Raw genomic sequence first — 25,644 nt, forward strand, 5'->3', positions numbered from 1 at the left:
TTACATTTTAGAAAAGTATTTTAATTTCACAATAGAAAAAAAAAAATCCATATCACCAAAAGCTATGATCAAGCCAAAAAAATCTTTCATTTAATATTTCATGAGTGTGTTTTTGTAAAGGTCTGTTATGTATGGGCCGTTGAGTGTCTCAGCTCTTGGGCTGGCGGAGCAGGCCTCGGATCCTGCGTACCAGGGCCTGGATGAAGGTGTAGCGGGAGCGGACCTGGCTGTATAGCCCCTCTACCTCCAGCAGCTTCCTCTGTAGAGCCTCTCCGAAGCCTGCCCCCATGTCACTCTGCAGCTGGTGATGACAGGAGAGGAGTCAGTCTTACTGGGAACTAACTCACGAGAGACTTGCAAAAGTGCCTGCCACTCAAGCTGAAAACACACTCACTAATTCCTATACATGCATCGTCACCTGTACATATTTTTCCTAAAATCGGTGCTCTCAATCACATAGTTCTAGGTACTGTGTAGACATAGGCCCTGTCACGCTCCGCCCTTTGACACAGTTGGAGGACCGCAACATTTCAAGGGGCATACGTACAGATTATTTACAAACATGTTTCTCCCCCACTGTTAGCATAGTCCAGATAGTAACTCACCTGTTCCAGGTCTTGCTGGCTGACTCGGGACAGGCCCAGGGCACGTCCAAACGAGTCTGGGGAACACAGGAGAAGCACACCAGTAAGAAGGGATGTGATCAACACAACCAGGAAAAAGGCTACCCATCATTTATCATGATATAGATGAAAGACGGTTCAGATTGAGAAGTAAAGAAAAAATAAAAATAATCCCCCCCAAAATAATCTAAAACATTTCTGCTATCCCTAGGGGACCAATCTTAATCCACCCCAGAGGGTTAATTGAGCCAGTTTAGAGCTTCACCGTCAGTCAAGCGTGATCTGTAGGCGCTGGCGCCAGGCATTAGGGAGTCTTTGGGGTCAGTGGGGGTGCAGTACAACAGGTAGTACTCCAGGTGGCGCCACATCACAAACAGGCAGGTCTCAATCACATCTGAGGTGTGGTTAGGTCAAGGCATTTCTCATGCTCACCACTTATGACGGTATTTTCAAAGAAATGTTCCATTTACATGAATGCAGCTACAGCTCAGGGAATTGCATCAATAATACTTTAACAGGTGTCACATTTTTCTACCACTGGTCACATCCGGTCTTCAGAGGTCGGGAGGGCCACACTTAATGTTTCTAAAAAATGGTCTATCCATCACTTTTGGATTGTGATGCTTTCTGACTATCTAGCTTGTGAAAAACTAGAAATCTAGGTCCATTAGCACTTCTACAGTTTCCATTTGGTTTTAGGCATTACAATTGAGAATTTTCCCACAAAAATTTATAAATTAATATATATTTTTGTTTAACTCAAACCACCCGCGGGCCAGATTGAATGGGCTTGTTCGACACCCCTGTCTCTAAATCAAAACCACCCTGAGATTAACCATAAACCTTTGGCTCAGTCCCTTTACCTAACTCCTGCACAGCAGTCTGGTCTGGGGGTAGCTAAATGTAATTTAATCTGGCTTAATCTGGTCTGGTTCAATTTAATATAGTAGGATACAGGAGCAGAGGGCCAGCAGCTTTGCTCTGTTGTTGATGAGCTGGACCAGGCGTCTCTTGGCCAAGAGGCTCCGCTGAACAGAGGAGATCTTCTCTACTCCACCAGTACCAGACACCAGGGCCGCGCACAGCTACACACAGGACAGAGAGACTGGTTAGGGCTGAGGCACTTTATACATCACCTTATCAAGAGGTCGAGTGTGTGTGTTACCTCCTTGAGCTCTTCTGGGGGCAGCTGCTCCAGGCTCTGCAGCTTGCCCAGGGCTTGTCTATGGCTCTGGTGGAAGCGGAAGAAGTCCGCAGCGCTGTTCTTCAGCAGGAAGAGAACCAGACCCAGGCTGGGCACACGAGAGTACAGGGCTGATGGCAGGGCCAGGTCTGAGGCAGGAGAGGATTTTAGTCATTCACAGACGGGGGAGATTGAGAGGAACATGTGGGTGGGTGTGCGTGTGTAAGTCAAGGCTCTCCAACCCTGTTCCTGGAGCACTACCATCCTGCAGGTTGTCACTCCAACCATCATCTAGTGCACCTGATTTGTATCATTGGCTGGTTTATAAATGGAAACAGGTTAGTTACAACTGGGGTTGGAACAAAAACCTACAGGAGGGTAGCTCTCCAGGAACAGATAGGTGTGAAGCAGGTTAGGGTTTCTATCCCACACACATACTCTGGCAGTAGGTGTCTCAAGAGGGAAGGTTGGGATAAGCAAAAAAACAAAATTCCAATGAAATAGGACAAATATAACCAGCCACCAAATTATTAGGACACGCAGCATAGCGGAAGAGAGTCTAACCTGTGTGGCCGTCTCGGCTGGCTGGTTCGTTGACCGAGGGGCTGAAGAGACAGATGCTGAACTGGGCCTGGGCTGAGCTCTGCAGTAGCAGGGTCTGGCAGTACTCCATGATGTTAGCACACACCTGGGGACAACAACAATAAAAACACTGTCATTGTAACAACAGGAGTTGGAAAGACGAAACAAACAGATCCGGAAACGTGCTTCATAGATTTTCTTTTTACCATTCCTCTATCGTACCTGTTGCATGGCCACCTCCATCTCCTCCCGTCGCTCGGCAGGGTCCCCCGGGGCTGCAATCTCTGCCTGCTTCAGGAGTCGCTCCCTCTCGCTCCCCGCCAGACGGCCCAGCAGAGACAGACACTGACGCTAGGGGAGAGGCATGTTGTTACACATCACAAAATACCTGATTGGATTGAGTAACCTAGCAGGACTAAATGTCCAGCTACTGACGCTGTGACTGAAGGTCCTGAAAAGAGACACAGGAGCGTGAGACAGGGTGTTAGTATCGTGCCAGTATCTACCTGAAATCTGCTAATGTGACCCTGGAACTCCGGCAGAGCTGCACTGTTCACGTCCTGTCCCTCAAGAGCTCCTACACACACACACAAAACCAGCACCATAATATCACATTAGTCCCGAACCCAGGTGTGCCCCAGCTAGGTGTTGTGACTGTCCCTGGTGTGGATGGGTGTACCTGGCAAGGCAGTCTTGCTGATGATGCCTGTGAGCAGGGAGAGTTCCTGCAGCGCTCCCATACCGAGCTCCTGACAGCGCAGCAGCCCTTGGATGGTGTCGGCATGGACGATCAGCCACTGGAGGACCTGTGTTGCCCCCTGCTGGTGGTGTGTGGTGGTGGACGTGAGGATGACCTGGAACAACCTGAGAGCAGGCAGTAGGATCTGTCTGTAGCGGTCCAGAGGGCTGGGGATGAACCCTGAAGGGTCCCTCTGACCAAACACCCTAGAGACACACAGGGAACGGGTCAAATATGACAACTCAGATTTATACCACGATTCAGTTAATCAATAAGGATACACACAGGGCATTCGGAATGTATGCAGACCTCTTCCCTTTTTTCACTTTGTTACATTAGACTTATACATTTTTAAATCAATCTAATACCCAATAATAACAAAGCAAAAACTGTTTTTTAGACACGTCTGCAAATTTATATTTAAAAAAAAAAAAACTGAAATCTCATTTAACATAAGTATTTGCTATGAGATTCAAAATTGAGCTCAGGTGCATCCTGTTTCCATTGATCATCTTTGAGATGTTTCTACAACTTGAATGGAGTCCACCTGTGGTCAATTCAATTGATTGGACATAATTTGGAAAGGCACACAACTGTCTATATAAAAGTAAAAGGTCCCACAGTTGACAGTGCAAGTCAGAGCTAAAACTAAGCCATGAGGTCGAAGGAATTGTCCGTAGAGCGCCAAGACAGGATTGTGTCGAGGCACAGATCTGGGGAAGGGTAGCAAACAATGTCTGCAGCATTGAAGGTCCCCAAGAACACAGTTCTTCTTAAGACGTTTCCTAGCGCTGGACGCCCGGCCAAACTGAGCAATCGGGGGAGAAAGGCCTTGGTCAGGGAGGTGACCAAGAACCCGATGGTCACTGACAAAGCTCCTCTGTGGAGATTGGAGAAACTTCCAGAAGGACAAACATTTCTGCAGCACTCCACCAATCTGGCCTTTATTGGTGGAGTGGCCAGACGGAAGCCACTCCTCAGTAAAAGGCACATGACAGGCACCTAAAGGACTCTCAGACTATGAGAAACAAGATTCTCTGGTCTGATGAAACCAAGATTGAACTCTTTGGCCTGAATGCCAAACGTCACATCTGGAGGAAACCTGGCACCATCCCTACAGTTAAACATGGTGGTGGCAGCATCATGCTCTAGGGGTGTTTTTCAGCAGCAGGGACTGGGAGGCTAGTCAGGATCGACACAAAGATGAACGGGAGCAAAGTACAGAGAGATCTTCGATAAAAAACCTGCTCCAGAGAGCTCAGGACCCCAGACTGGGTTGAAGGTTCACCTTCCAACAGGACAACGATCCTAAGCACACAGCCAAGACAACACAGGAGTGGTTTCGGGACAAGTCTCTGGATGTCCTTGAGTGGCCCAGCCAGAGCCCGGACTTAAACCCGGTCGAAGAGCTCAGGAGAGGCCTGAAAATAGCTGTGAAGTGACGCTCCCCAACTGAACGCTCATCCAACTGAACAGAGCTTGAGAGGATCTGCAGTGAAGAATGGGAGAGATTTCCAAAATACAGGTGTGCCAAGCTTGTAGCGTCTTATGTAAACGTGAGAAGTTTTATACATTTGCAAACATTTCTAAAATCCTGTTTTTGCTTTGTCATTATGGGGTATTGTGTGTAGATTGAGAAGAAAAAAAATTATACATTTTAGAATAAGGCTGTAATGTAACAAAACCCGGAAAAAGTCAAGGGGTCTGAATAATTTTGGAAAGCACTGTATGTGATGGCTAAGGAAAAAAGTTACTTTGAGAGTGACCACAAAGAACAATCTGTAACGCCCTCTTTCCAGCCGTTTCACTCTACTTCTTCATCCCCTCCTTACCTGTGTGAGTCACTGTCAGGCACCATGTCAAACACCTGACACTCCACCAGCTGAGACACCAGACCACAGCGCAGCAGCTCCACGGCCCCCTGGCCTGTCTTAGCCACTCGCGTCAACAGGGCCTAACAGACAAACAAAGAACAGTGGGTCATTTAGTGTGTGTGTGTGTACACACTCCCTTTTGAGGGTGGGGGAAGTGTATGAATATAAACCCTTTCTATCTCACACATAGATGTAAACGTTTTGGAGCAGTGAGTGCTGTACCCTTTAAGGTTAGTGTTTGTGCACTCCCTTCCCTTTCTCACCATCTTGCTCTCGTAGATGTAGAGAGGTTTGAGCAGCGGGGGCTGGGGGCTGAGCAGGGTCTGCAGGGCTGTATCGTCTTGCCTCAGGCTCTCTACCAACACACGCAGGTAACCACTGTTACACACGTACAGCAGCCACTGGCTCTGACGGTCTATGGACAGGATCCGGTCCAGCACGGCCAGGGCGAGCATCTGACAGAGAGAGAAGCAGAGGGAGAGGAAGTCAGACAGGCAGGCTGGAGTTCAAGATACAGTATTGCATATCGGATTGATTGTTAGTGTGTGCGCGCGTCTGATTTCACACCCTGCCGATCTCATGGCCGTCGCAGGCATCCCTGCACACCACCTCCATGAGGGCTGTGCCGTAGCTCTCGATGATGGCCAGGTTCTCCCTCTGCAGCTTGGAGAACCCATCCTCAGGAGCAGTCAGACGCTCCCACATAGACTTCCCCGCTGGAGAGAGGGAGGGAAAGATGACAAAGATATGCATCTTTAGTTTGTTTGGGGTCTGAAATCTCTTCCCGCATTAACCGCACAGGTCAATCTTCTTGCTTTTAGAAGTGTAAGGTAAATGGTTCAGTGTCCATGAGAATGCTAGCCACTGCCCTCATTCAATGTCATTTTGACTACGCTAGTAGTTGTATGTGTTGGGGGCTTATCTAAGCTTCTGAAGGGGGAGCTCCAGATAGCCCAGAATAAACTGATCAGGGTAGTATTGAAGGCGAGTCCACGTACTCACATAGGCAGGTGCTGCTTTCAGGAACTCAACGGGCTGCCTGTTGAGGCTAGGGTGTCCAGGATTATTTATGATTCTGCGCCCAGATATGACTGATTACTTTCCCCATGTTAGAGATGCACACAACCACAACACCAGATCAGGTGTTGCTAATGTCTGCTTATACAGGGTCAGGAGTAATGCTGGGAAAGGTACTTTCTTGTATACTGGAGCCTCCGAATGGAATGAGCGGCCTTTGCCAATAAAAACAAAACAATAGCCTCTCTAGGCAGCTTTAAAAAGAAGGAAGTCGTGATGTCATTGGCCTCCCCCGTTGATTGAGGAACAATAGAGGAGCAATAGAAAACAAAAGAGGGAAGGCCCACTTGTGCCATGTCATGATTTACCTGCCTTGTGTTAAGTAAATCCGGTGATAAATAACATGAAACAGATTGCTACTTTAGAAACTGTATGATCATATTATGTCCCCGTCGATATAACCTCAATAATAAACATTTGAGGTATTTATTCTTTGATTTTGAGATATCTATCTATATCTCCCTTCGATGCCATACGGTGTACAACTGTGTTGCCGAGCCATCTTGTCACATTTTACATTGACATTTTAGCCATTTAGCAGACACTCTTATCAAGAGAGACTTACAGGAGCTAAGTTAAGTTCCTTGCTTGTTGGGTCAGGGATTTGAACCAGCGACCTTTCGGTAACTGGCCCAATGCTCTAACCACTAGGCTACCTGCCACAAGACAACCACAATGTAAATTCCTAGACTTTGCTGTGTTTAATCGTCAATGATTCTACTCATCTACATGCAAGTCTTTTTACAGTTTTGTGTGCTTGTTTTTAAAATGGTCAAATTAATAAACTAAACTAAGGTTTGCAAACAATGACCAGAGAAAATACACACTACTACATAGCGTCCTAAAGTTGCGTCCATAATTCTCCCAAGTTTTTTTGCGTCTTCCCAGCAATACTGTAGCTCAACAATACCTTGCTGCAGTGTATCTGGCTCCTCAGGTTTCTGGGCGATCTGCAGATAGTAGAGCAGAGCGCCGTACAGGTGTGCACGCAGACGCTGGAATCCACCACCCGTACAGAGGATGAAGTCAAGCAGCTTCCTCAGGATCAGGTGCAGAGCAGAGTTAGCGATGGAGGCGAAGCCCGACGATGAGCCTCCCTCCAGCCCCGCCCCCTGCTGCTGCTCCGACAGCACCGATTGGCTGAGGTGGGCGGTGAGGGTGAACACAGCCCCGGCTACTATGGGCATCAGCTCTCCTGCGGAGTCTTCTGACAACACCTGGTAGAGACAGGAGAACTTAGACCATTTTACAGAGTTGCCATACACACACAATCTCTCCCACACACACAGTCTTGTATAATTAACCTTGTGGGGACACAATTCAATCCCATTGAAAATCTTATCTCCCTAACCATAAACCTAACCCAAACACCTAACCTTAACACTAGCTCCTAACCATAAACCTAATTCTAACCCTAAACCCTTTATGTCCCCAGTTGGTCAAATTTTGTACGTTTACTATTCTTCTGGTCCCCACAAGTATAGTTAAACATGTCCACAAACACACACCTTGTCGTGCAGGTCCAGCAGCAGGTCCCTGATTATGATCTGTCTGTCGTCTGCAGGGATGAGGTCTGCAGGGCAGGCGGTGAGCAGGGTCTCCACCAGACCTCTCCATGACTGCAGCGCATGGCGCTTGGCACTCAGGCTCCGACGCACACGATTCCTCTCCACCACCTGCTGCAGGATGGAGTTCACCTCCTGGGGAGTGAGCACACAAATCAAGGGTTTGTTCAGTTAGGTGAAACAGTCAGAATGTTTCTTTCTTAATGTTCTGTAACGCTTCACGCTCCTGAACAGTATCCTGAGCATCATTTTGCAAGAAAAAGACCATACTACTATACTCTGAATAAGGGGTTTTAAACTTTTTCTTGTCCGGTGACCCCTACTATATGTTAGCAAAAATGTAATATCACATTTTATCATTGTGAATAATAGCAAATAGAAGTAGTCAAATTTTTCAAATGAATAGATTTGTTTCATTATTTTGACCACCCCACCAATTATTGGAAATGTAAACTAACATAGTATATTAGCTAGGAAGGTCTCTTGGCAGCATAGAGAAAATGTTGCGGTTGTTAAAACCAATTTTCTGCAATGTTATACATTTGTCCATTGAACCGAGAGAAAATGTAGCATTTTTAAAGCTAATTTCCTGAAAGCCTATGCATTTTGCCATGGCTAACCCTGTGCTCCTATGCTCAAACATATCAAAATCAATAGACTATCGTTTAAATGTTATAGTTCTCTTTATTGTTTAAATGTTATAGTTCTCTTTATAACGATAGTTAGCATTGGCTTGTGAAACTACCTCCTTCATACTAGACGCAGAGACAAAAATAGTATCCACGATAATATTCTGTTGCAGCTTGTGATAATCAAATGATTTGTTTTCAGAAATAAATCCTAAATATTTTTTCTAAAACAACTAAAGAACACAGACCCACTGCAGTACCGCGGACCCCAGTTCAAAATTCCCTGCTCTAAATCATACTGCCAGCACTCACCTCCATCAACAGTGGCCTCTGTCCAATGGCTGCCATCCCCTGAAGGGCGTTGACCTCCGCTACCAGGACTCGATGGAGTAACTGTGGAGATGACGACATCATTAGAAAAATGACATAGTAACAAAAATGCAAGGTTGTGTTTACATACGCAAACTGAAAGCCAGGCCCACCTTGACGTTGCAGACGGTGTGTCCGTGCTCGTTGACGTGCTCGCAGTTGGCGATGACCTGCTCGATCTGAGTGCGCTCAAAAAAGTCCAGCTGCAGCAGCTCTGGCACATCCTGGCTGAAGTTAATGGCATCCAGCACGCTGAGGAGCTTCCTACGCACTGATGATGTCGTCACACATGGACAGCAGATGAGTACGCCATAAAATGATACGGTACAACAAGCTAAACAACCAGCTCTTGACATCCGCAACTTACAATACAATACAAAAAGGGCCTGTAGTGACAGATTGTATATGGTTCACAGTTAGATATGTTGGTGTGAAGAACTAGAACTAACCTTTGGAGACGGTGTCAAAGTGCAGGAATCCACTGACAGATCTGCTCTCCTCCATGCCGGTCTCCCCATCCGCTGATTAAAGAAACAGATCAACTGTCATGCCTTCTGCTTTTCCACTTTTACTCATATCCCATTTACATCAATGAACAACAACTCATCCCAAACAATGTAAGTTCTACAGTGTGTGTGTGTGTGTGTGTGTGTGTGTGTGTGTGTGTCGTAGTGGTTACCTGCGTGCTGAGTGCGAGGCTGGTCATCCAGCAGCAGGTTGAGGAGGCGCTGGGTGTGTGAGCGCTGGCGGTTGAGTGATGTTACTCGGAGTTCAATGGCCGCTGTCTTCATGAGCCAGGACATCTGGGACAGGGCGGAGATCTCATCACCTGGGAGGGTAGAGGGAGGGACACAGGTTAGAGAGAAGAGTGTGACAACCCGAGTAGTCGCCTTCCTCTCTGTCGGCTCAGTTAAGAAGGATGACTGAGTCTTTGTAGGTTTACAAATGCCCTGGTTGGCACCTTCCGTAATACTTCCACCTATCCTGTTTTTCAGATTCAGCGCAGATGAAGGAGAGGAGACCAGGATAGGAAGTGTATTGAGATGCCAGTGAGGAGCTCACCTGGTAGGATGAAGGGCAGGTGCTGCAGGTGGGTGAACAGGAAGTCCTGGCTGGTCCTCAGGTAGCGCATGGTGGGTCCTGACGTGTCCGAGCACACACACAGCTGGTAGATCACCTGGTAACAGAGCTCAGCCAGGTGTGGGGCCTGGCTGGTGAGCACGGGTCCCGAGCGTCTCTCACTGCCTCTCTGCAGCAGACTCAGGATGGCATGCAGGCAGCTCCGTGGGCACCCCAGCACACCTGATACACAGAGAAGATTTTACAACGGTAAGCTGGTGGAGTCATGAAAGCCGGGGTCGTACCAAACAGAAATAAACTGAAACGATGAGGGACTACCTGAACCAACTCTAGTTTAAATTGTTTGTTTTTTCGTTGCAAAAACTTTTTTTCTACGGTGTGCCCTAATGTATACAGCCCCGATGTAAAGAAAAGAGCAGCTACTGACCTGCGTCCTGCAGGTTGGTGGAGTTGATGGGCTTCTTGACCTCGTAGCCCAGCAGGTAGAGAGCCAGGTTGGGGGTCTTCAGTTCCAGGGAGGTGATCAGCAGGTTCAGGATGTGGATCTGGGTCTCGTGGCGGATCCTTGCTTCCTTCTTCGCTGGCTCAGAGTCTGGAGGGAAGAGAGAGAGAGGAGAGGTGGTGAATTGGAGTGACTGAACGGATGTGCTGAGCAAAGTGACCGAATGGGCTTGGTCATTAAGAAATGCAGCGGCCATGACCGAAGCCACATGTTGTCATGTTCGGACATGACAAGCGTTTGTAAATTCCCTCTGCCAAAACAGTACACAGTTAAGCCTTCCACGTTCTTCGGTTTGGCTGGCGCCTAGCTAAACTCAGCTAGGTGAACCGAACGAGTGTGAGCACATACTCCCTCAAAAGACTTTCGGCAATAGTACGGTGTGTCCATCTAGAGACACCATAGCCAGTATACACTTCCTAAAAATAGTCCGAATTAATCTAACTCAATAAATATAATTTTGCCGAGGTGACCTTAAATCGCAAATGTTTTCACTTAGATGTAAAATTGCGCATGAACACCATTAATCTCTTGTTGAATGACAACAAGCGCTTCATTGAAGAATCCCTACTGTTGACCAATCACCGACAAAGGGGCGCAGACTTCGGCTACCAAACTTCAGCTTGCCGAGAGAAAAATAAATAAAAATTGTGCACGAACAGCCGAAAAAACCCTTACCGAAGACCAAAATGTCATAAGACACACTGTTCAATACTGTTTCGGATGGGTAGCATAAGGACGCCTTTCGTCACTCACCCTTCTAGGTGACCTGGTTAGACTAAGTTGTGTCTTGAAGTCGTCTAGGCTAGCCAACTTCTTTCACCAATTTGCTATTGTGCAACCGTGGCAAAATTGGCATTGGATAGCCTATCACTGGGGCCAGGCAATAAATTACACAATGTAAATGGAACAATATTTTCATGCTGCATCTTTCAGTTGTCACATAAAATGCGTTCAATATTTGTATATGAATTTCTATAGTTTGAGGTTTAGTCATTGAAATTTGGAGCTATGGACTTTAAAAAATATATTGTCCCATGTAAATGGTGTAATTTACTGATGGTCCCTAACTATCCCCATAGGGATGTTGAATGACAAACCAAGTAGCCAATAGGCATTACGATTGAGTCATGTGCAGCTGGGCTCCAAATTGCTGATTACGTGGGTGCTGCCAGTTGTGGGCAGGATTGAAATAAACCCAAGGAAAACTGTTACAACACCCTTCGGTCCGTGATATACAGTTTGTTCCTATAATCATCTCACAAATCTAAGTTTTGGACCAAACTGACTTTATGACCAAAATGATCCTACTTACACATTGTAGTCAATTGCCATAGAATGAATGTTTCGGACTCGTATCGATGCAACAAAGGCTGTTTTTAAAATGAGAAGGTGCTTTTCAGGGGCAGTCGGTCTTTGATGGGCAGGCTGGACATCTTTCACACTCAGAGATAAACATTGATGATAGAAGGAGAGTGTGACTCACCGTCTCCTTTCTCTAGTCCCTCCTCAGCCCCCTCGTTGTCCAGACACTCCACGAAGCCAGCCATCAGCTTGTCACTCACAGTCTGGTCGTGTGTGAAGTCTCCCACCAGTCTGTTCTGGATGTTGGGGTAGCGGGCGATCCTCTGCAGGATCTTAGCACTCTGGAAGGCCGCCTCCGGGTTGGAACTGCTGTGGTACAGGTACCTGCCAGGGACAAGAGAGAGAGGGAATTTGACTATTGTTTTCATTTGACAGGGACAATGTACTTCAACTTCAAAGTCAACATTTCTGCGTATGTCCCAGATTTAGCACAACGTCTCATCGTGTGTAGTCCCTGGTGAGATAAGTGTTCCAGTACCTGGCGATGTTGACGATGTGGTCAGCCCGGCGGCTCTGGGCGCTGACGCCCTGCAGGAGCTGCTCCAGGGGAGAGACGATGAGGGAGGCCTGGCTCTCCCTCAGCAGGTCCATGAACACCACCTCTTTCTGCAGGGCCAGGTCCAGAAGACACAGGCAGTGCAACACCGCAGACTCCAGCTGTTTTTTACCTGCAAGTCGGACAGAACCAATAGTGATGAGTGGATGTAAAGAAATGTAACCTCGAGATATCGGAAATGTGAGCCACCCAACAATGTGACCTGAGAAAATACTGGAAATATGATCAGGTCTCAACTCAAACCCACATGCCCCCCTCCTTGTACAATGCTAACAGGGAAGTCAACAGTGTAAAAACAAAAGAAAAACCGTTCTAACAGGTGTGTGTGTGTGTACTGACCAGGGAAGAGGGAGTAGGTGTGTGTGCATGTACTGACCAGGGAAGAGGAGTAGGTGTGTGTGTGTGTACTGACCAGGGAAGAGGGAGTAGGTGTGTGTGCGTGTACTGACCAGGGAAGAGGGAGTAGGTGTGTGTGCGTGTACTGACCAGGGAAGAGGGAGTAGGTGTGTGTGTGTGTACTGACCAGGGAAGAGGGAGTAGGTGTGTGTGTGTGTACTGACCAGGGAAGAGGGAGTAGGTGTGTGTGTGTGTACTGACCAGGGAAGAGGGAGTAGGTGTGTGTGTGTGTACTGACCAGGGAAGAGGGAGTAGGTGTGTGTGTGTGTACTGACCAGGGAAGAGGGAGTAGGTGTGTGTGTGTGTGTGTACTGACCAGGGAAGAGGGAGTAGGTGTGTGTGTGTGTGTGTACTGACCAGGGAAGAGGGAGTAGGTGTGTGTGTGTGTGTACTGACCAGGGAAGAGGGAGTGGTGTGTGTGTGTGGAAGGGAAGGGAGTAGGTGTGTGTGTGTGTACTGACCAGGGAAGAGGGAGTAGGTGTGTGTGTGTGTACTGACCAGGGAAGAGGGAGTAGGTGTGTGTGTGTGTACTGACCAGGGAAGAGGGAGTAGGTGTCTAGCTGACGCACACCCTCCTCCAGCAGGCTGAGGCAGAGGGTGAGGGTGGGCGAGTCGTTGAGCAGGTGGAACATGAGGCTGTGGCCGGGGGGCTTGTGGGCCAGCACCTGCTCCCCCTGGAGCTCCACCGTTTCCTGGACAAAGTCTGAGGGCTGGGGCTCGTAGTCCCTCAGCAGCTTGTGGAACACCTCCAGAACAGCATCTGCTACCTCCCACTGATAGAGGGCATATGTGGTGGAGGGGTGATGGGAGAGAGGGGGTGGAGAGTGAGACAAACCTGAAGTAAGTATTAGTAGCAAAACACACTTCTATGCCATCTGAGAGCAAGTGCTGACATGGTTGTAATGAATTTCACTAGCTAAATGTGATCCTCAACCACAGAAACCGGTCTTATGCAGTTCCCATCTAATGTCACCAACAAGGGACCTCAACTGTCGAGAGATTCCCGTACCTTCTCAGCAGCACGGCGATAGGCTCTGGTGGGGAAGGGAAGGAAAACGGCGTCACGCAGGAAGGTCAGGTAGGGCTGGAATCCTGGCGCACGGTGCCCCGCCCCCAGGTTGACTGGCAGGGCGCTCTCGACCAATGTGCTGATGAGCTGACAGAAGGCTCTGGTCAGAGGATATTCCTCACAGCTCGACTCAATTTCATTCAGTTCCACCTGAGAGGGACAAGGAGAAAGGTTGTGTACAAGCAAATACATGTGTACAAGCAAACAACGTACGCAGTGCCACACACAGACAATCCACGCAGGCAAAATCTCACCTCAATCCCAGCAGCTTGTTTCTGTCCAGGGGCCCGCACTGTCTGAAGAATCTGGATAGAAATGACCAGAACATGAGCGTTTGGCACTTTGTAAGCGATCCTGGCAGGTCAGACAATACCAACACCTCAGATGCACGATCAATACTTATGCACGAGACATGTGTTTTTACAGATTTTCATTCCTCCTCACTATACACCGGACTTACCTGAGTGTATTCCAGTGACTGCCAGAGGGAGGCAGCTATCTCCGGAGACTTGCCAAAGGCAGCCAGGCAGAGCAGGAGCTCCCCCTTGAGGACCGGCTGCACACTGCACTGCAGCAGCCCCAGCATCACCACAGCCGGGGTCCACTGGGGGTGCTCACACAAGGCCAGGCGGGCATTCTCACTCTGAAAAACACAGTGTCAAATGAGATATCACCTTGGCAAATGAAAGACTGTGAAAGACTGCTTGTGACTGTGTGACCCCCATGTTTGTTTTAACATGCTTTATGTGTTCATTGTCTGTTCAGATCAGTCTTCAGCAAACCACTTCATACCCAGGTAATGATGGTACAGAGCAGCTGCAGGAAAGAGGTCAGGCCGTCTAGCTCCCTCTGTGTGATGCCCCTTATTGGCGGGAGGCGATAGTGTGTGGCATCAGCATTAGGCAGGTCTCGGCGCAGGTTCTCGTGGTACAGCATGAGGGAGTGGAAGAAGTGCTCCCAGGACACAGGGCTGCCGGTCACCTGCATGTTATCCCCTAAACAAACAACAGAGCCCAATGTATTATCTGGTGGTGTCCTTAAAAATCAGTGAATGAAGGCTGCATTTATCTTTAGCTAGTGAACAAGAAAGGACCTAGTACCAAGCCCTGCGGAACTCCATTAGTGAGAACATTAGACAATTGCTTTGTATCTTTACAGATTCCTACAGGGCCTTGAAGGTGAGAGTGTTTAGTTACCGTGTGGGGCCCCGTTGGTCTTTAGCAGGCTGAAGCAGTAGTGGGCACACTGGGGGCCGTTGGCCAGGCCCTTCAGCATGCGCAGGTAAGGGATGTACAGGGTGGGGGGCAGCAGGTCCCCCATCTGACGCACAAATTTAGACAGCACCACCTGTGGCACAGCACACAAGCTGTTATAAAAGGCCCCATTGGAGAATAAATTATCTTACTTTTTAATCTCGGGAGGAAGGTGGATGTGGAAGGTGATCATACCTGTTTGTGTGGGGGCCTCTGCATGGCCATGCCCAGGTAGGAGCCCTGGAGGGAGGTGTGCTGGAGGGACTCAGTGTGGCACCAGAACTCCAGAGCCAGCTCCAGCCCAAACGGGTCCTTGCTATAGAACTCTCCGATCTACAAACACACAGAAGGAAGTCAGACAAATATGCTTATCCAATGCTACTCTGTGAAAGCAACGGTCATGTTTGCTGTTCTTTACCCCCCACCCCCCACCCTTCTCTCCAGTGCGTCATGTTGCAATGTAAATTGCTAGCAAACGACTAGTCACTTTCACAGCATATAGCAATAAGAAAGCCCCATGTAATCCACTAGTGACAGTGAGTGTTTAGGGTGAAGTAATGGAGGCTGACCAGGATCATGAGGTGGTCCAGGTCTTTCCTCAGGGAGGACGGAGGCTCACTGCCCATCTGCAGGGACATGTGGACCAGTCTGGCGTCCTCGTCAGCACGGTTACGCAGCTGCTTCACCTGCAAGACGTCACACACCTTGAAACTTGCACATACACACTTCTGCGTAAAGGAAATAAATATCTTCACCCTGAAAAATTGAGGACTACACGATATTAAAATTCCTATCATACTCAAACACACCAATGCACAGCCACAAAGCAAAACTGGTGGCATTGCTAACCTTCATGGGCATGAGGGCCAGGAAGTCAGTGATGAGGGAATGGAGGCGGCGGGTGTAGAATTCATCATGAGTGAAGCCCTCACATCCCAGCATGCCCTCTGTCATGAAGAGGAAGACACCTCCTAGCAGGGCCTGGTCGGCCAGTGCCTCATCTGCCTCTGTAAACTCTGCCAGGGCTGAGCCCTGGGGCAGCTGGGAGAGGGCATGCAGGGCCAGGGCCCAGGCCAGCCGACACACAGCCTGCAGCCCAGGCAGCTTCCAGGGCCTCCCATCCACCAGACGACTGTGTACTGCAGACACGTACTGCTTCTCTGTCAGCAGGGGCAGGGCCTGGAGGAGGTCTGGTTTACACACACAAACCATTTTGGTGTAGTATTTACATAGAAGTAGTCTACACAATTTCAGGGTCGACATTGCTGTGTTGCAGCATGTTCAGGTAACATGGCAACAGAATACATGGCAATTCTAACCTTCTCTATCTTCTGTTCCTTGCTCCAGGAAGCTGACATCCAGACAGTACAGCAGTGCCATGACGAGAGCCAGATTCACGCTGTCCAATGAGCCATCAGCTTCCACTGTCACCGTCTCAAGGTGGGCAACAAGGGCCAGGGTGTCATCCTTACCAAGAGGTGATTGGCAGGTCCATGCAAACAGGCAATCTGCCAGTGCCTGTCGGCACTCTTTGATGAGGTCCGATACCTGGCAGAGAAAGACCATGTGTGAACCTGTGAGGGAAGAAAGACAAAGCTCTTCTGTACATGATACAATTCCTCTGAGAAGGGCTTCCTTACCTCTTTCCTGTGTTTTTCGTTGCCCAGGCCTCGCTCCTTCTGCAGGCGCTCAAACTCCCGCGTTACATTGATCTCTGACACCAGCGTCAGTAGGCGTCTCGTCAGGCCCTGGCTCATCAGCTCATCTGTGAAGCGTGTGGTGAGGGCCACCAGCTCCCCACTGGGACAGAACACACATGACCAAATCAACAGAGAGCAGAGGAAATTAGTCTTCTGTTGTTCAATCATCAAGGCGCAGACCAAAAAAATACTGGTCTGAACAATATTAAAGTAGGAAGTAGACAGGAAAATAGATCGTACCTTAATTCCAAGGTGAAGGTCTTGCCATGGCGGGACTGGATGAGCGAGCGCAAGGAGTTGGCCACGCAGAGCTTTCCATCCCAGTACAGCAGCACTGCAACCAGCCCCCGACTCAGACCTGGAAAGTGGGGCTGCTGGTTCTCACCTGAAAAAGATAAGTCATATTTAGAAACAAACATCCTGCCAGTGTTTATCTCCATTGGTAAGGTGCTCATCGCTGTATATATTACCTGCCAACAGCAGCTCCAGGGCTGCCAGCTCTCCAATGTCAAAGAGGTCACTCAAGATGAAGGCCTCTGTAAGCAGCTGCTCTGGGAGGAGACGTGACCCCTGCTGGCCCTGGATGGCAATGCCCTCTGTGCTGGCTTTCCGCACCTTCTCCCTCTGCTCTGCACTCTTTGGCTAAAGAACACAAAAAGAGAAATCATCAAGCAAATCAACTTTAGCAACCCCCGCTTGGCTTGCAGATGAGTAAAACTCATTGGTGTCTCTGTAACCAGGTTTCCATCAAACCTTTTATGGGAGTAAATGTCACAACAGGCCTGATGGAAACAGCAAATTTGTTGGTAAACTTTCCAAATGTCGACAAAACTAAATACGCTAGTCAAGGTGGGATCTTGGTGTCAGTAAAATTAACTATGCGAAAAATGGCGGTGGAAACAATGAGAAAATATTGATATAAATAACCATCATGCGAGAAATACATTTGGAGTCATATGTTGTGGTCCTCCCACTACGACTCGGGAAAGCATGCAGTTTATTAGGCTATAGATCAGATGAACATCACAGGGTGGTGAAAGTGCACTGTGATACGCTTTACGCTCATTTCCAATAAATATCAAGGGTCTTATTCTGGTGACATGATCAATGACGCTTGGCTGCCTTTTGACAAATAAAAATCATCTTGCTCTCCTGTCCATAATAATCTCATCATGTAGGCTATACCCGCACGGTATTTGCAAGCTGTTGGCTAGAGAGCATGTGGGCAAATTATCTATATAATGCAAAATACGTTGTATCAAACCCATCAGTAGAGTTGAAAATGCGATGGAAAGCAATTAAGCTTTTTTTTGTTTTTGTTATTCGGTACATGGGAATTTAACCACAAAGTTATTTTTTATGTGCACTACATCATTACACACAGCCTTTTATCCACATGTCAACTTGATGGTAATGTAACGTAACCAGCATAAAAAGACATTCGAGCGGAATCCCCACATCCGGTTTTCAGGGGAAACTAAAGTTAGGTTGAAAATACTGTATCCCTGAAAACATCCGCTTTCTTCCGACCCCGCAGAGAGGGATTTGATGGAAATAGATCTTTGTTGTGGAAATGCGCATACACTTTTTATGCAGATTTTTGAATATTTGCATAAAAATCTTGCCAATTGAATGGAAACCTAGCTTCTGACAGCATCTCACCGGGTTCTTGTACAGTGAGAGGAAATTGGGCTTGTGTTTCTTGAGTTGAAGGTCTAGGAGGTGGACGCTCTCTGGTTGCCTCCTCCACACTGCACCCTCCACTGTGTCCCATAGCTCCTTCAGCGGCCCCCACAGACTGGCTCCTGATAGGGGGACACAAGTAAAGTCAAATCAGTCAGTGTCTTGTGTCTAGCCTATACAATGTGTTCAGAGCATTTCATAAGCCTTGTTCACATTGGCAGTTTGAAGAGACTCAAATCAATTTGCTTTTTATCCTGCAGTCTGAACAGCCAAAAAGAACATGGAAGTAGGTGGTGTGAAGTCAAATACAAAATCTGATTAATGGCCATTAAACTTATTGGGGCATATCTTGTTGATGTTGCTTGCTAGCTACTCTGTCGACAGTGTGATAAAGAACATGTGGTAGCTAACAAGTTAGTTCATCATTGCAGTGATCTAGTTGACATATGTGGCTAGCCAAAAGGGCCTCGTTTTGAAAGTTGTATGATCTTATCCTTGAGGCTTTCAAAAATGTTTCTTACATTATGATTTTGAACATTCCAAACCACTGGGAAATGGCCATGGCAGGGCATTGTTGTCACCTTAACTTCTGAGTGATAGAAAACACGTGCACCACCAATCATCCTACACCAATGCGCACACCCATCGTTCCTATGCCAACTAGAGTAGCCATGTCAGCAAATGACTGCTGTCTGAACACACATCTGATTTAGTCACTTGCAACTTTACTGTTTGGACAGACAGTATTCCAAAACAGATGTGAGCATTAGGGCCTGCAGTGTGAACAAGAGTTTAGTCGCACATTGTTGAGACTATGAGCAAGTTAGCTAGTTAACTGGTGTGTGGGCATTTTACATTTTATTTACCTAGTTAACTACAGTAGCTAACTAACGTTAACTAACTAACGTGATACGTTAGCACGTGAAACCTTTACATTCGTTTCCTGGTGAGCGACCTCTTGAAGCTAGCAATATGCAACTAGCTACTCAGCTCTGTATTGAACTGGTAGGACGTTTGCTTCATGTCAATGCATTTGGTTGTTTTATCGAATTTTTAATTAAACATACCCACGCATGTTATTAACGTTACAGTGACCATGGCATAGCAGTCAGCTAACTACTAGCGCTCCTGTCCTGGCTGCCTGAACTTGACACAGATTCCCCGTTATGTAATCAGACTGTATTTTATACAATTAAAATACCTCGTCAACAAACGTGTATTGTGATTAGTTGGTAAATAACAATAAGCAACCTCTCACTCCTCTATTATTTGAAATAACAGAAAAAATAAAGCCCATACCTGAATTTACCGCCATCTGCGCCGCCATGTTAAAACAAAGATATTAGAGAAGGGTGGAGATAGGAATCAAATTGCAAAAAGAATGGGGGAACATATAACGCCCCATCCAGCAGACTGTTGACAAATCGCGTTCACGTTGTCATGCTGCGTCGCAAAGGTGCTAAACTAATTGCCACGCAATCCCTTCTCGAAGTCAGGGAATGAGTCGAAAAACCTTCCTATTTTCCTCGAAAGTACGTAATGTCACGATTCCAAACTGTACGATATTACAGAGAACAGGTTAATTATCTCACATCTTGGAAAATATTTGTTATATTGTACTTCTTGTTCACGAAATGTATGCAAATGTTGTTTTTTAAGCCAGTGCCCAAATGACCCCTATTCACTCTTTGAAGGAATGAGCACTACCGCGCGGCACTCTGATGACAAAATGGCCAACGTACATATTGGGCGGAATACATTAAATTGGTAGTTTTCCATCTCCTCGGAAATATCTCTGGTTAAACTCGAATTCTGGAGATTTGGCTCTGACGCTCCTTGGCTTTAGTGCCAGAGTAAAAAAATACAATGCGGTGTATAATGTGATTATTTACCATTTGAATAATGCAGGGGAAAAGTCACAAAATACATATATTTTTACATTACATTTATATATAAATATAATGTAAAAATATATGTATTTATTATTCAATTATTATTTTCAGGCAATGCCTTCTTTTTGCTTTAGACCTCAGCGGTGTATGGGAAATTTAGTTTTTATTCAATAAACTAAGCACTGAAGTTAATAAATTGTGTTCCATGCTCAATTAAAATTTATACAGTTCCTCATTTATGTTTATGCTGGTATGTGACGGGAGAAGAAAAAAAAATCATAAAATGAAACTCAAAATGAAGAGGAACTTATACTAAGAGTTTTTTTGTTTCATACGACTATTAAGACAGCTGCACCCATGTGTAACATACGAAATGGTTTTGACAGCGATGGACAAATGACCGCTGTGGTAGGATGTATTTTAGGATAGTGTTCGTGATGCTTACACAGATGACAAAAAGCGTTTTCAAAATGACAATTTGATAGTGACGATAAGATAATGGCTCTGGTTGTGAAGGTGTTTGGGACTCTACGGAATCATTGGAAGAAGTCCACAGTCGCGGCTTGTGCCCTGTCATACGGTGGACACTGGTTGTATGGTAAACACTGGTGTGTAACGTTTTCTTTCAGATTGAATGGTATGGTTTTTAGATCAAGTACAGATCATCATGAATATCATTGAGCACATGCACACGAATTGGTAGCTATTGAGAAATCATCAGCCATCAAGGTCTTACGGAACGGTTCTTATGATTGAAATCCAACAACATTGAATAACATGAGGATGTCTTGTAATCAGTTGTTTTCTTCGTCAATCATTTGTTATTAATTTATTTACAGTGATAATCTGCTGCGAAAAGAAGCTTGTCTGGTGGCCAGGGTGAGACATTGATTATTCTGTAGCTCCATTTTTCTGCTCTCACTGATTATGCACCTGCATTTACTGTATTCAACTCGGAATGCCCCAAAATCCATTCTCAAATGCAGGAATATGGACGTCAGCAGATTTCACCACAGGAGCAGCTGAGGAAAGCCACTGTCATCCTAAACCCAGCAGCTTGTAGTGGGTAAGTAAGAGGTAACAGTCACGTTCCCTAAAGTCAAGCAAAGAGAATAAGCAAGAGGTCCAGCTTATTGCACCACAGCATTTCTACTGTAATTGTGTTTGACTAATATGTCTTGCTTTTCCCTCTGGTTATAGGAAAGCCAATACTTTATTTGAGAAGAATGCTGCCCCTATATTACACCTGGCTGGTGTGGAGGTGACACTAGTAAAGGTATCATTTTCTTTCCCTGTGCAATTGTTGTTTCCGTACATTTCTTAGCCTTTATAGTCTACAGTTATACATAGTGTAATACCATGTGTCTTCTCTCTTGCAGACAGACTATGAGGGCCAGGCGAAGAAATTGATGGAGCTGATGGAGCAAACAGACATGCTGATTGTGGCTGGAGGGGATGGCACTCTACAAGAGGTTATCACTGGTCTGCTGCGGAGAGCTGATCAAGTAAGTTGTGTATTATCATTGTATTAACCTGTAACGAGCTCCTTTATGTTGTGCAATACCATCTCAGCTTAGGTGTCTCTTACTACCTACCCTGTGCTGTTTTTTCTCTCTAATATAGGAGTCATTCAGTAAAACTCCCATAGGATTCATCCCTCTGGGTTCCCACAATTCCCTGAGTGAGAGTCTGCACATCCTTAGTGACAATCAGGTGAAGTAAGTATCCCACTGAAACATGTCACACTCTCATTCAGGTGCAAACAAAACACATGCTATCTCTCACTGAGAATGTATACTGTGCACAATCTCCTCCTTGATTTATCTAAAATATCCTCCAATCATTTTGTCATTCATATCCCCTCTTGTTTTCAGGCACATCACATCGGCGACACTGTCCATCTTGCAAGGAGAAACGGTACCCCTGGATGTGCTGCAGATCAAGGTGAGATCGGGAGGGTCTGGTGTTTAAAGATCTTTATTACATTTAATCGCCATTGAATAACCGTAACTGCATGGAGAGGAAGAGAAGAACATTGTGTTGGGTTTCTGGGTTTATGTATCAAGGGAGAGAAAGACCAGCCAGTGTTTGCCCTAATTGGTCTACGGTGGGGGGCCTTCAGAGATGTGGCTGCCACCATCAAAAAGTAAGATCCCTTCATAGCTTATGTTTCCATATTCTTATTTTCCCCAAGTCCCATGTAAAGTCATGGAAACATTTATGTGCAAAACATTGTAGTAATGGAAAAGTTGTTTCTCCTTTTAAAAATAAATATCTTATACTGTTGTTTTCGCTCTTAGATATTGGTACCTTGGCCCCTTGAAGACAAAGGCAGCTCATTGGTTTAGTACATTACGGGTGAGAGCAGGACTGTTTTCATTCCGTGTCCATGGACCTCAATTGTTCCTCCATGCATTTGTGTCATGCTGTCTTGTCCCATCCCTAACCCAGGAGTGGCCCCAGGTACGTGAGGCCTCTGTGTCCTACCTGGCACCCACCCTTCGCCCCCCTGACCTGCCTGAACAGAAGCCCCAGCGCCCCCACCTAATGTACCGAATCGCCCACAGACTGAAAAATTACTGGTACCCACCTATTCCAGGTAACATTGTCTGTGTGTTGATGTGTTATTCTGTGTTTGTCAGTCTGGAAATAACACTACACTGCATCTTCTGTTTCACAAAGCATGAATGACATTGGTTTTGTGTTTATTAATTATTTATTTGCACCAACAAAAAAAAAAGTGATGGACAACAATACAGATATAAACAAATAATACAACTTTTTTTAAGTGTTCAGGTTGGAATGAAAACAACAAAACGATATACAATACAAAAAGTACAAAATGTTTGTGCAGAGCCTCCAAAAGCGGAGGAGCCAGAGAGATGGAATGAGAGGATGTTGTCTACTTTAGAGCTGTCGATCCACACCCAGAACAAAAACCCTGTCCAGACGGTCAGTAATTTTTTTTTTTAACTACCCTAAAGCAGCTACTACAACAGACTCGGGGTGTTAAAACTGTGTTCCCTTGTTTGCCCCTCAGCGTACAGACGACTCCCTGCTGGTGTGTGTGGAGCCAGACTCCTTCAGTGTGGGAGAGTTCATCACTGTTGGGTGAGCAAGTTGTGGAGATACACTTTGTCACATTATCAATGTAATACCCGACTAAAATGAACAAATTGTTATTCATGTAGCATGTGTGTCAAGGCTGATGCATTTTCTGCATTGCAGAGAGAAAAAAATGGAGGATGCAACTGCATTCACAACAAAATCACTGAAACTGGAGGCCAGTGCATGTCAACTCAATCTGCCCGAGGTCAGCTGTCTTAGTCCTATAAACGTCATAGACAAGATGCATTACAGTCTTGTAGTTTAGATCATTATAACCCTTAAACAAATTACATTTATTCTTGTAAAATGTATTTTTGTTTATGTGTGCGTGCGTACGTACATATGGTCGGTCCTTCTGCTCCATGACCTCTGACCTCTCCCTACTGTTGTATCCCCTCCCACAGGAAGGCGCTGGCTTCTACAACATTGACAATGAGGAGTACGAGGCCATGTCAGTGGAGGTGACGCTGTTGCCACGGAAACTGCACTTCTTCTGTAGCGCAGAGCGCAGAGAGCAGCTCCTCACACAGGTCCAGTGAAGGAAGCACTGTGATGACAACACATGCAGCAGACAGAGGAATAGGGAGGAGGAAAGGGCCAGCACCTGGGGTGTATTCATTACGTCTTGAAACAGAAACTGATTAAGAACCAAACGGAAGCAAACCGAATGAAATGTGGTGGAATCTACCTGAATTTGTCCAATAGAAACTCTCGTTTTCTTTGCAAAATATTTTCCGTTTGGAGTAAACGGTTTCTGTTGCAAAAGTTTTTGCAACAGACTGTGTTTTGCACCAGAATCGATGTAATGAATACACCCCTGGGTCGTATTCAGTTGGCACCTAACAGACTGAAACGGGTAGGGTCTATCTTCACTTTTCCAATAAACGCTTGTTTTCAGTTGTAAAATGTTTCGCTACGGTATGCCCTAATACGACCCTGTATTGTACTTCTACCTCAACCTGGGAGTATGTCTGCTCTACTTGCCTCCTTACTGTCACTAAACAGCAATAAAACAGAGCCGGACCAATGTGGAACCGTCTACAGTGAGATTTCATTGTTACTGAAATAGAAATGTTCAGTTGGAATGGTTATGGCCATAATTATGGACGATGACTATGATGCAGTAACAAGGACCAAACATTTTGTTGCTATTTCTGAACTCAGCCTGTATAAGTCTGCCCTGCAGGAGTATTGGTGTAACTGACTAGTTTACTACTGTATACTCTCATCATGTGTAACACTATTAAATAATTCAGTTATGATGTCCACGGTGTTCTATTGCCTTTTAATACCAATTGGAATAATGTGCAGAGAGACTGTCTGCATTGTACAGTACTCTATGATGAGATACATTGTACAGTACTCTATGATGAGATACATTGTACAGTACTCTATGATGAGATGCATTGTACAGTACTCAATGATAAGATACATTGTACAGTACTCAATGATAAGATGAGATACATTGTACAGCATTCTATGATAAGATGAGATACATTGTACAGTACTCTATGATAAGATGAGATACATTGTATAGTACTCTATGATGAGATGAGATACATTGTACAGTACTCTATGATAAGATGAGATACATTGTACAGTACTCTATGATGAGATGAGATACATTGTACAGTACTCTATGATAAGATGAGATACATTGTACAGTACTCTATGATAAGATGAGATACATTGTACAGTACTCTATGATAAGATGAGATACATTGTACAGTACTCTATGATGAGATGAGATACATTGTACAGTACTCTATGATGAGATGAGATACATTGGCATGAGAATCACTCTCCATTGGCAACGCTATCACAAATCCAATCCAACAAGTGTCAGAGAAAACAAACAAATGGTTTTGTGTTTACAATGGAAGTACTGTATAATGTCACTGGCTTGGAAACAAGGGGCTCGTGCGATCAAGTTCCTAAAGGGGTTATCGTCACTGAAGTCTCTGTCCATGTTTTACAGTAGCACAGGTTCTGGATATAGCTGTGTAGTTGGCTGTTGTTGGGAGGTTTACGTTACAGTTGCTGTGATCAAGGCTATGCAAGTTAACGCTCTTGTTGCATATTAGTGCGGAAGTACAACAGATTATGCTTTCTTTTGACACTCAGTGCGGTGACATACTGTACAAATATATTCCAATTAGCCAATGCTGGTACAGGGCTGTGAACAAATTCCACAAAGAGAGCGCTTGATACAATTCCGTTTGTGTTGTGTACACTCTCTACTATACACCTGTAAAACAAATGGTAGCTTGCCCGGGATGTGCCGGAGGGCACAAGGTGGAACAGGTCAACACAAACAGAGCGAAGAAAATGGGCTAAGTCGTCATGGTGTGAAGAACTGTACATTTAATCATATCACTAGTATCAGTAGGGTCAATTAACAC

General features: G+C 45.9%; 2 protein-coding genes across 2 annotated transcripts; one reads left to right on the plus strand and one right to left on the minus strand.

The window, feature by feature from the left end:
* Positions 1–19,940, minus strand: nup205 (nucleoporin 205). The gene is made up of 37 exons (XM_046311060.1): positions 19,542–19,940; positions 18,222–18,364; positions 17,030–17,201; positions 16,800–16,944; positions 16,500–16,659; positions 16,179–16,407; positions 15,709–16,049; positions 15,429–15,545; positions 15,055–15,192; positions 14,803–14,953; positions 14,399–14,601; positions 14,067–14,249; positions 13,861–13,911; positions 13,547–13,756; positions 13,073–13,310; positions 12,064–12,253; positions 11,707–11,909; positions 10,149–10,313; positions 9,704–9,943; positions 9,321–9,470; positions 9,091–9,162; positions 8,755–8,912; positions 8,585–8,665; positions 7,587–7,778; positions 6,989–7,295; positions 5,569–5,717; positions 5,265–5,456; positions 4,960–5,081; positions 3,068–3,333; positions 2,895–2,965; positions 2,611–2,739; positions 2,371–2,494; positions 1,789–1,955; positions 1,579–1,708; positions 889–1,017; positions 606–661; positions 1–301 (listed from the first exon to the last, which is right to left on the minus strand). Exons 1-37 carry the CDS (start codon positions 19,567–19,569, stop codon positions 149–151), a joined length of 5,955 nt encoding a protein of 1,984 aa, XP_046167016.1. The 5' UTR covers positions 19,570–19,940; the 3' UTR covers positions 1–148.
* A 536-nt stretch (positions 19,941–20,476) lies between these two features.
* On the plus strand, positions 20,477–24,510 carry LOC124003063 (acylglycerol kinase, mitochondrial-like). The gene is made up of 14 exons (XM_046311075.1): positions 20,477–20,742; positions 20,974–21,013; positions 21,121–21,200; positions 21,335–21,410; positions 21,514–21,639; positions 21,758–21,852; positions 22,009–22,078; positions 22,201–22,280; positions 22,435–22,492; positions 22,586–22,733; positions 22,989–23,086; positions 23,175–23,245; positions 23,363–23,447; positions 23,647–24,510. Exons 1-14 carry the CDS (start codon positions 20,633–20,635, stop codon positions 23,779–23,781), a joined length of 1,272 nt encoding a protein of 423 aa, XP_046167031.1. The 5' UTR covers positions 20,477–20,632; the 3' UTR covers positions 23,782–24,510.
* Positions 24,511–25,644: the final 1,134 nt, after the last annotated feature.

The sequence above is a fragment of the Oncorhynchus gorbuscha genome, linkage group LG02, assembly GCF_021184085.1.
Source record: "Oncorhynchus gorbuscha isolate QuinsamMale2020 ecotype Even-year linkage group LG02, OgorEven_v1.0, whole genome shotgun sequence".
In the NCBI taxonomy this organism is placed as follows: Eukaryota; Metazoa; Chordata; class Actinopteri; order Salmoniformes; family Salmonidae; genus Oncorhynchus; species Oncorhynchus gorbuscha.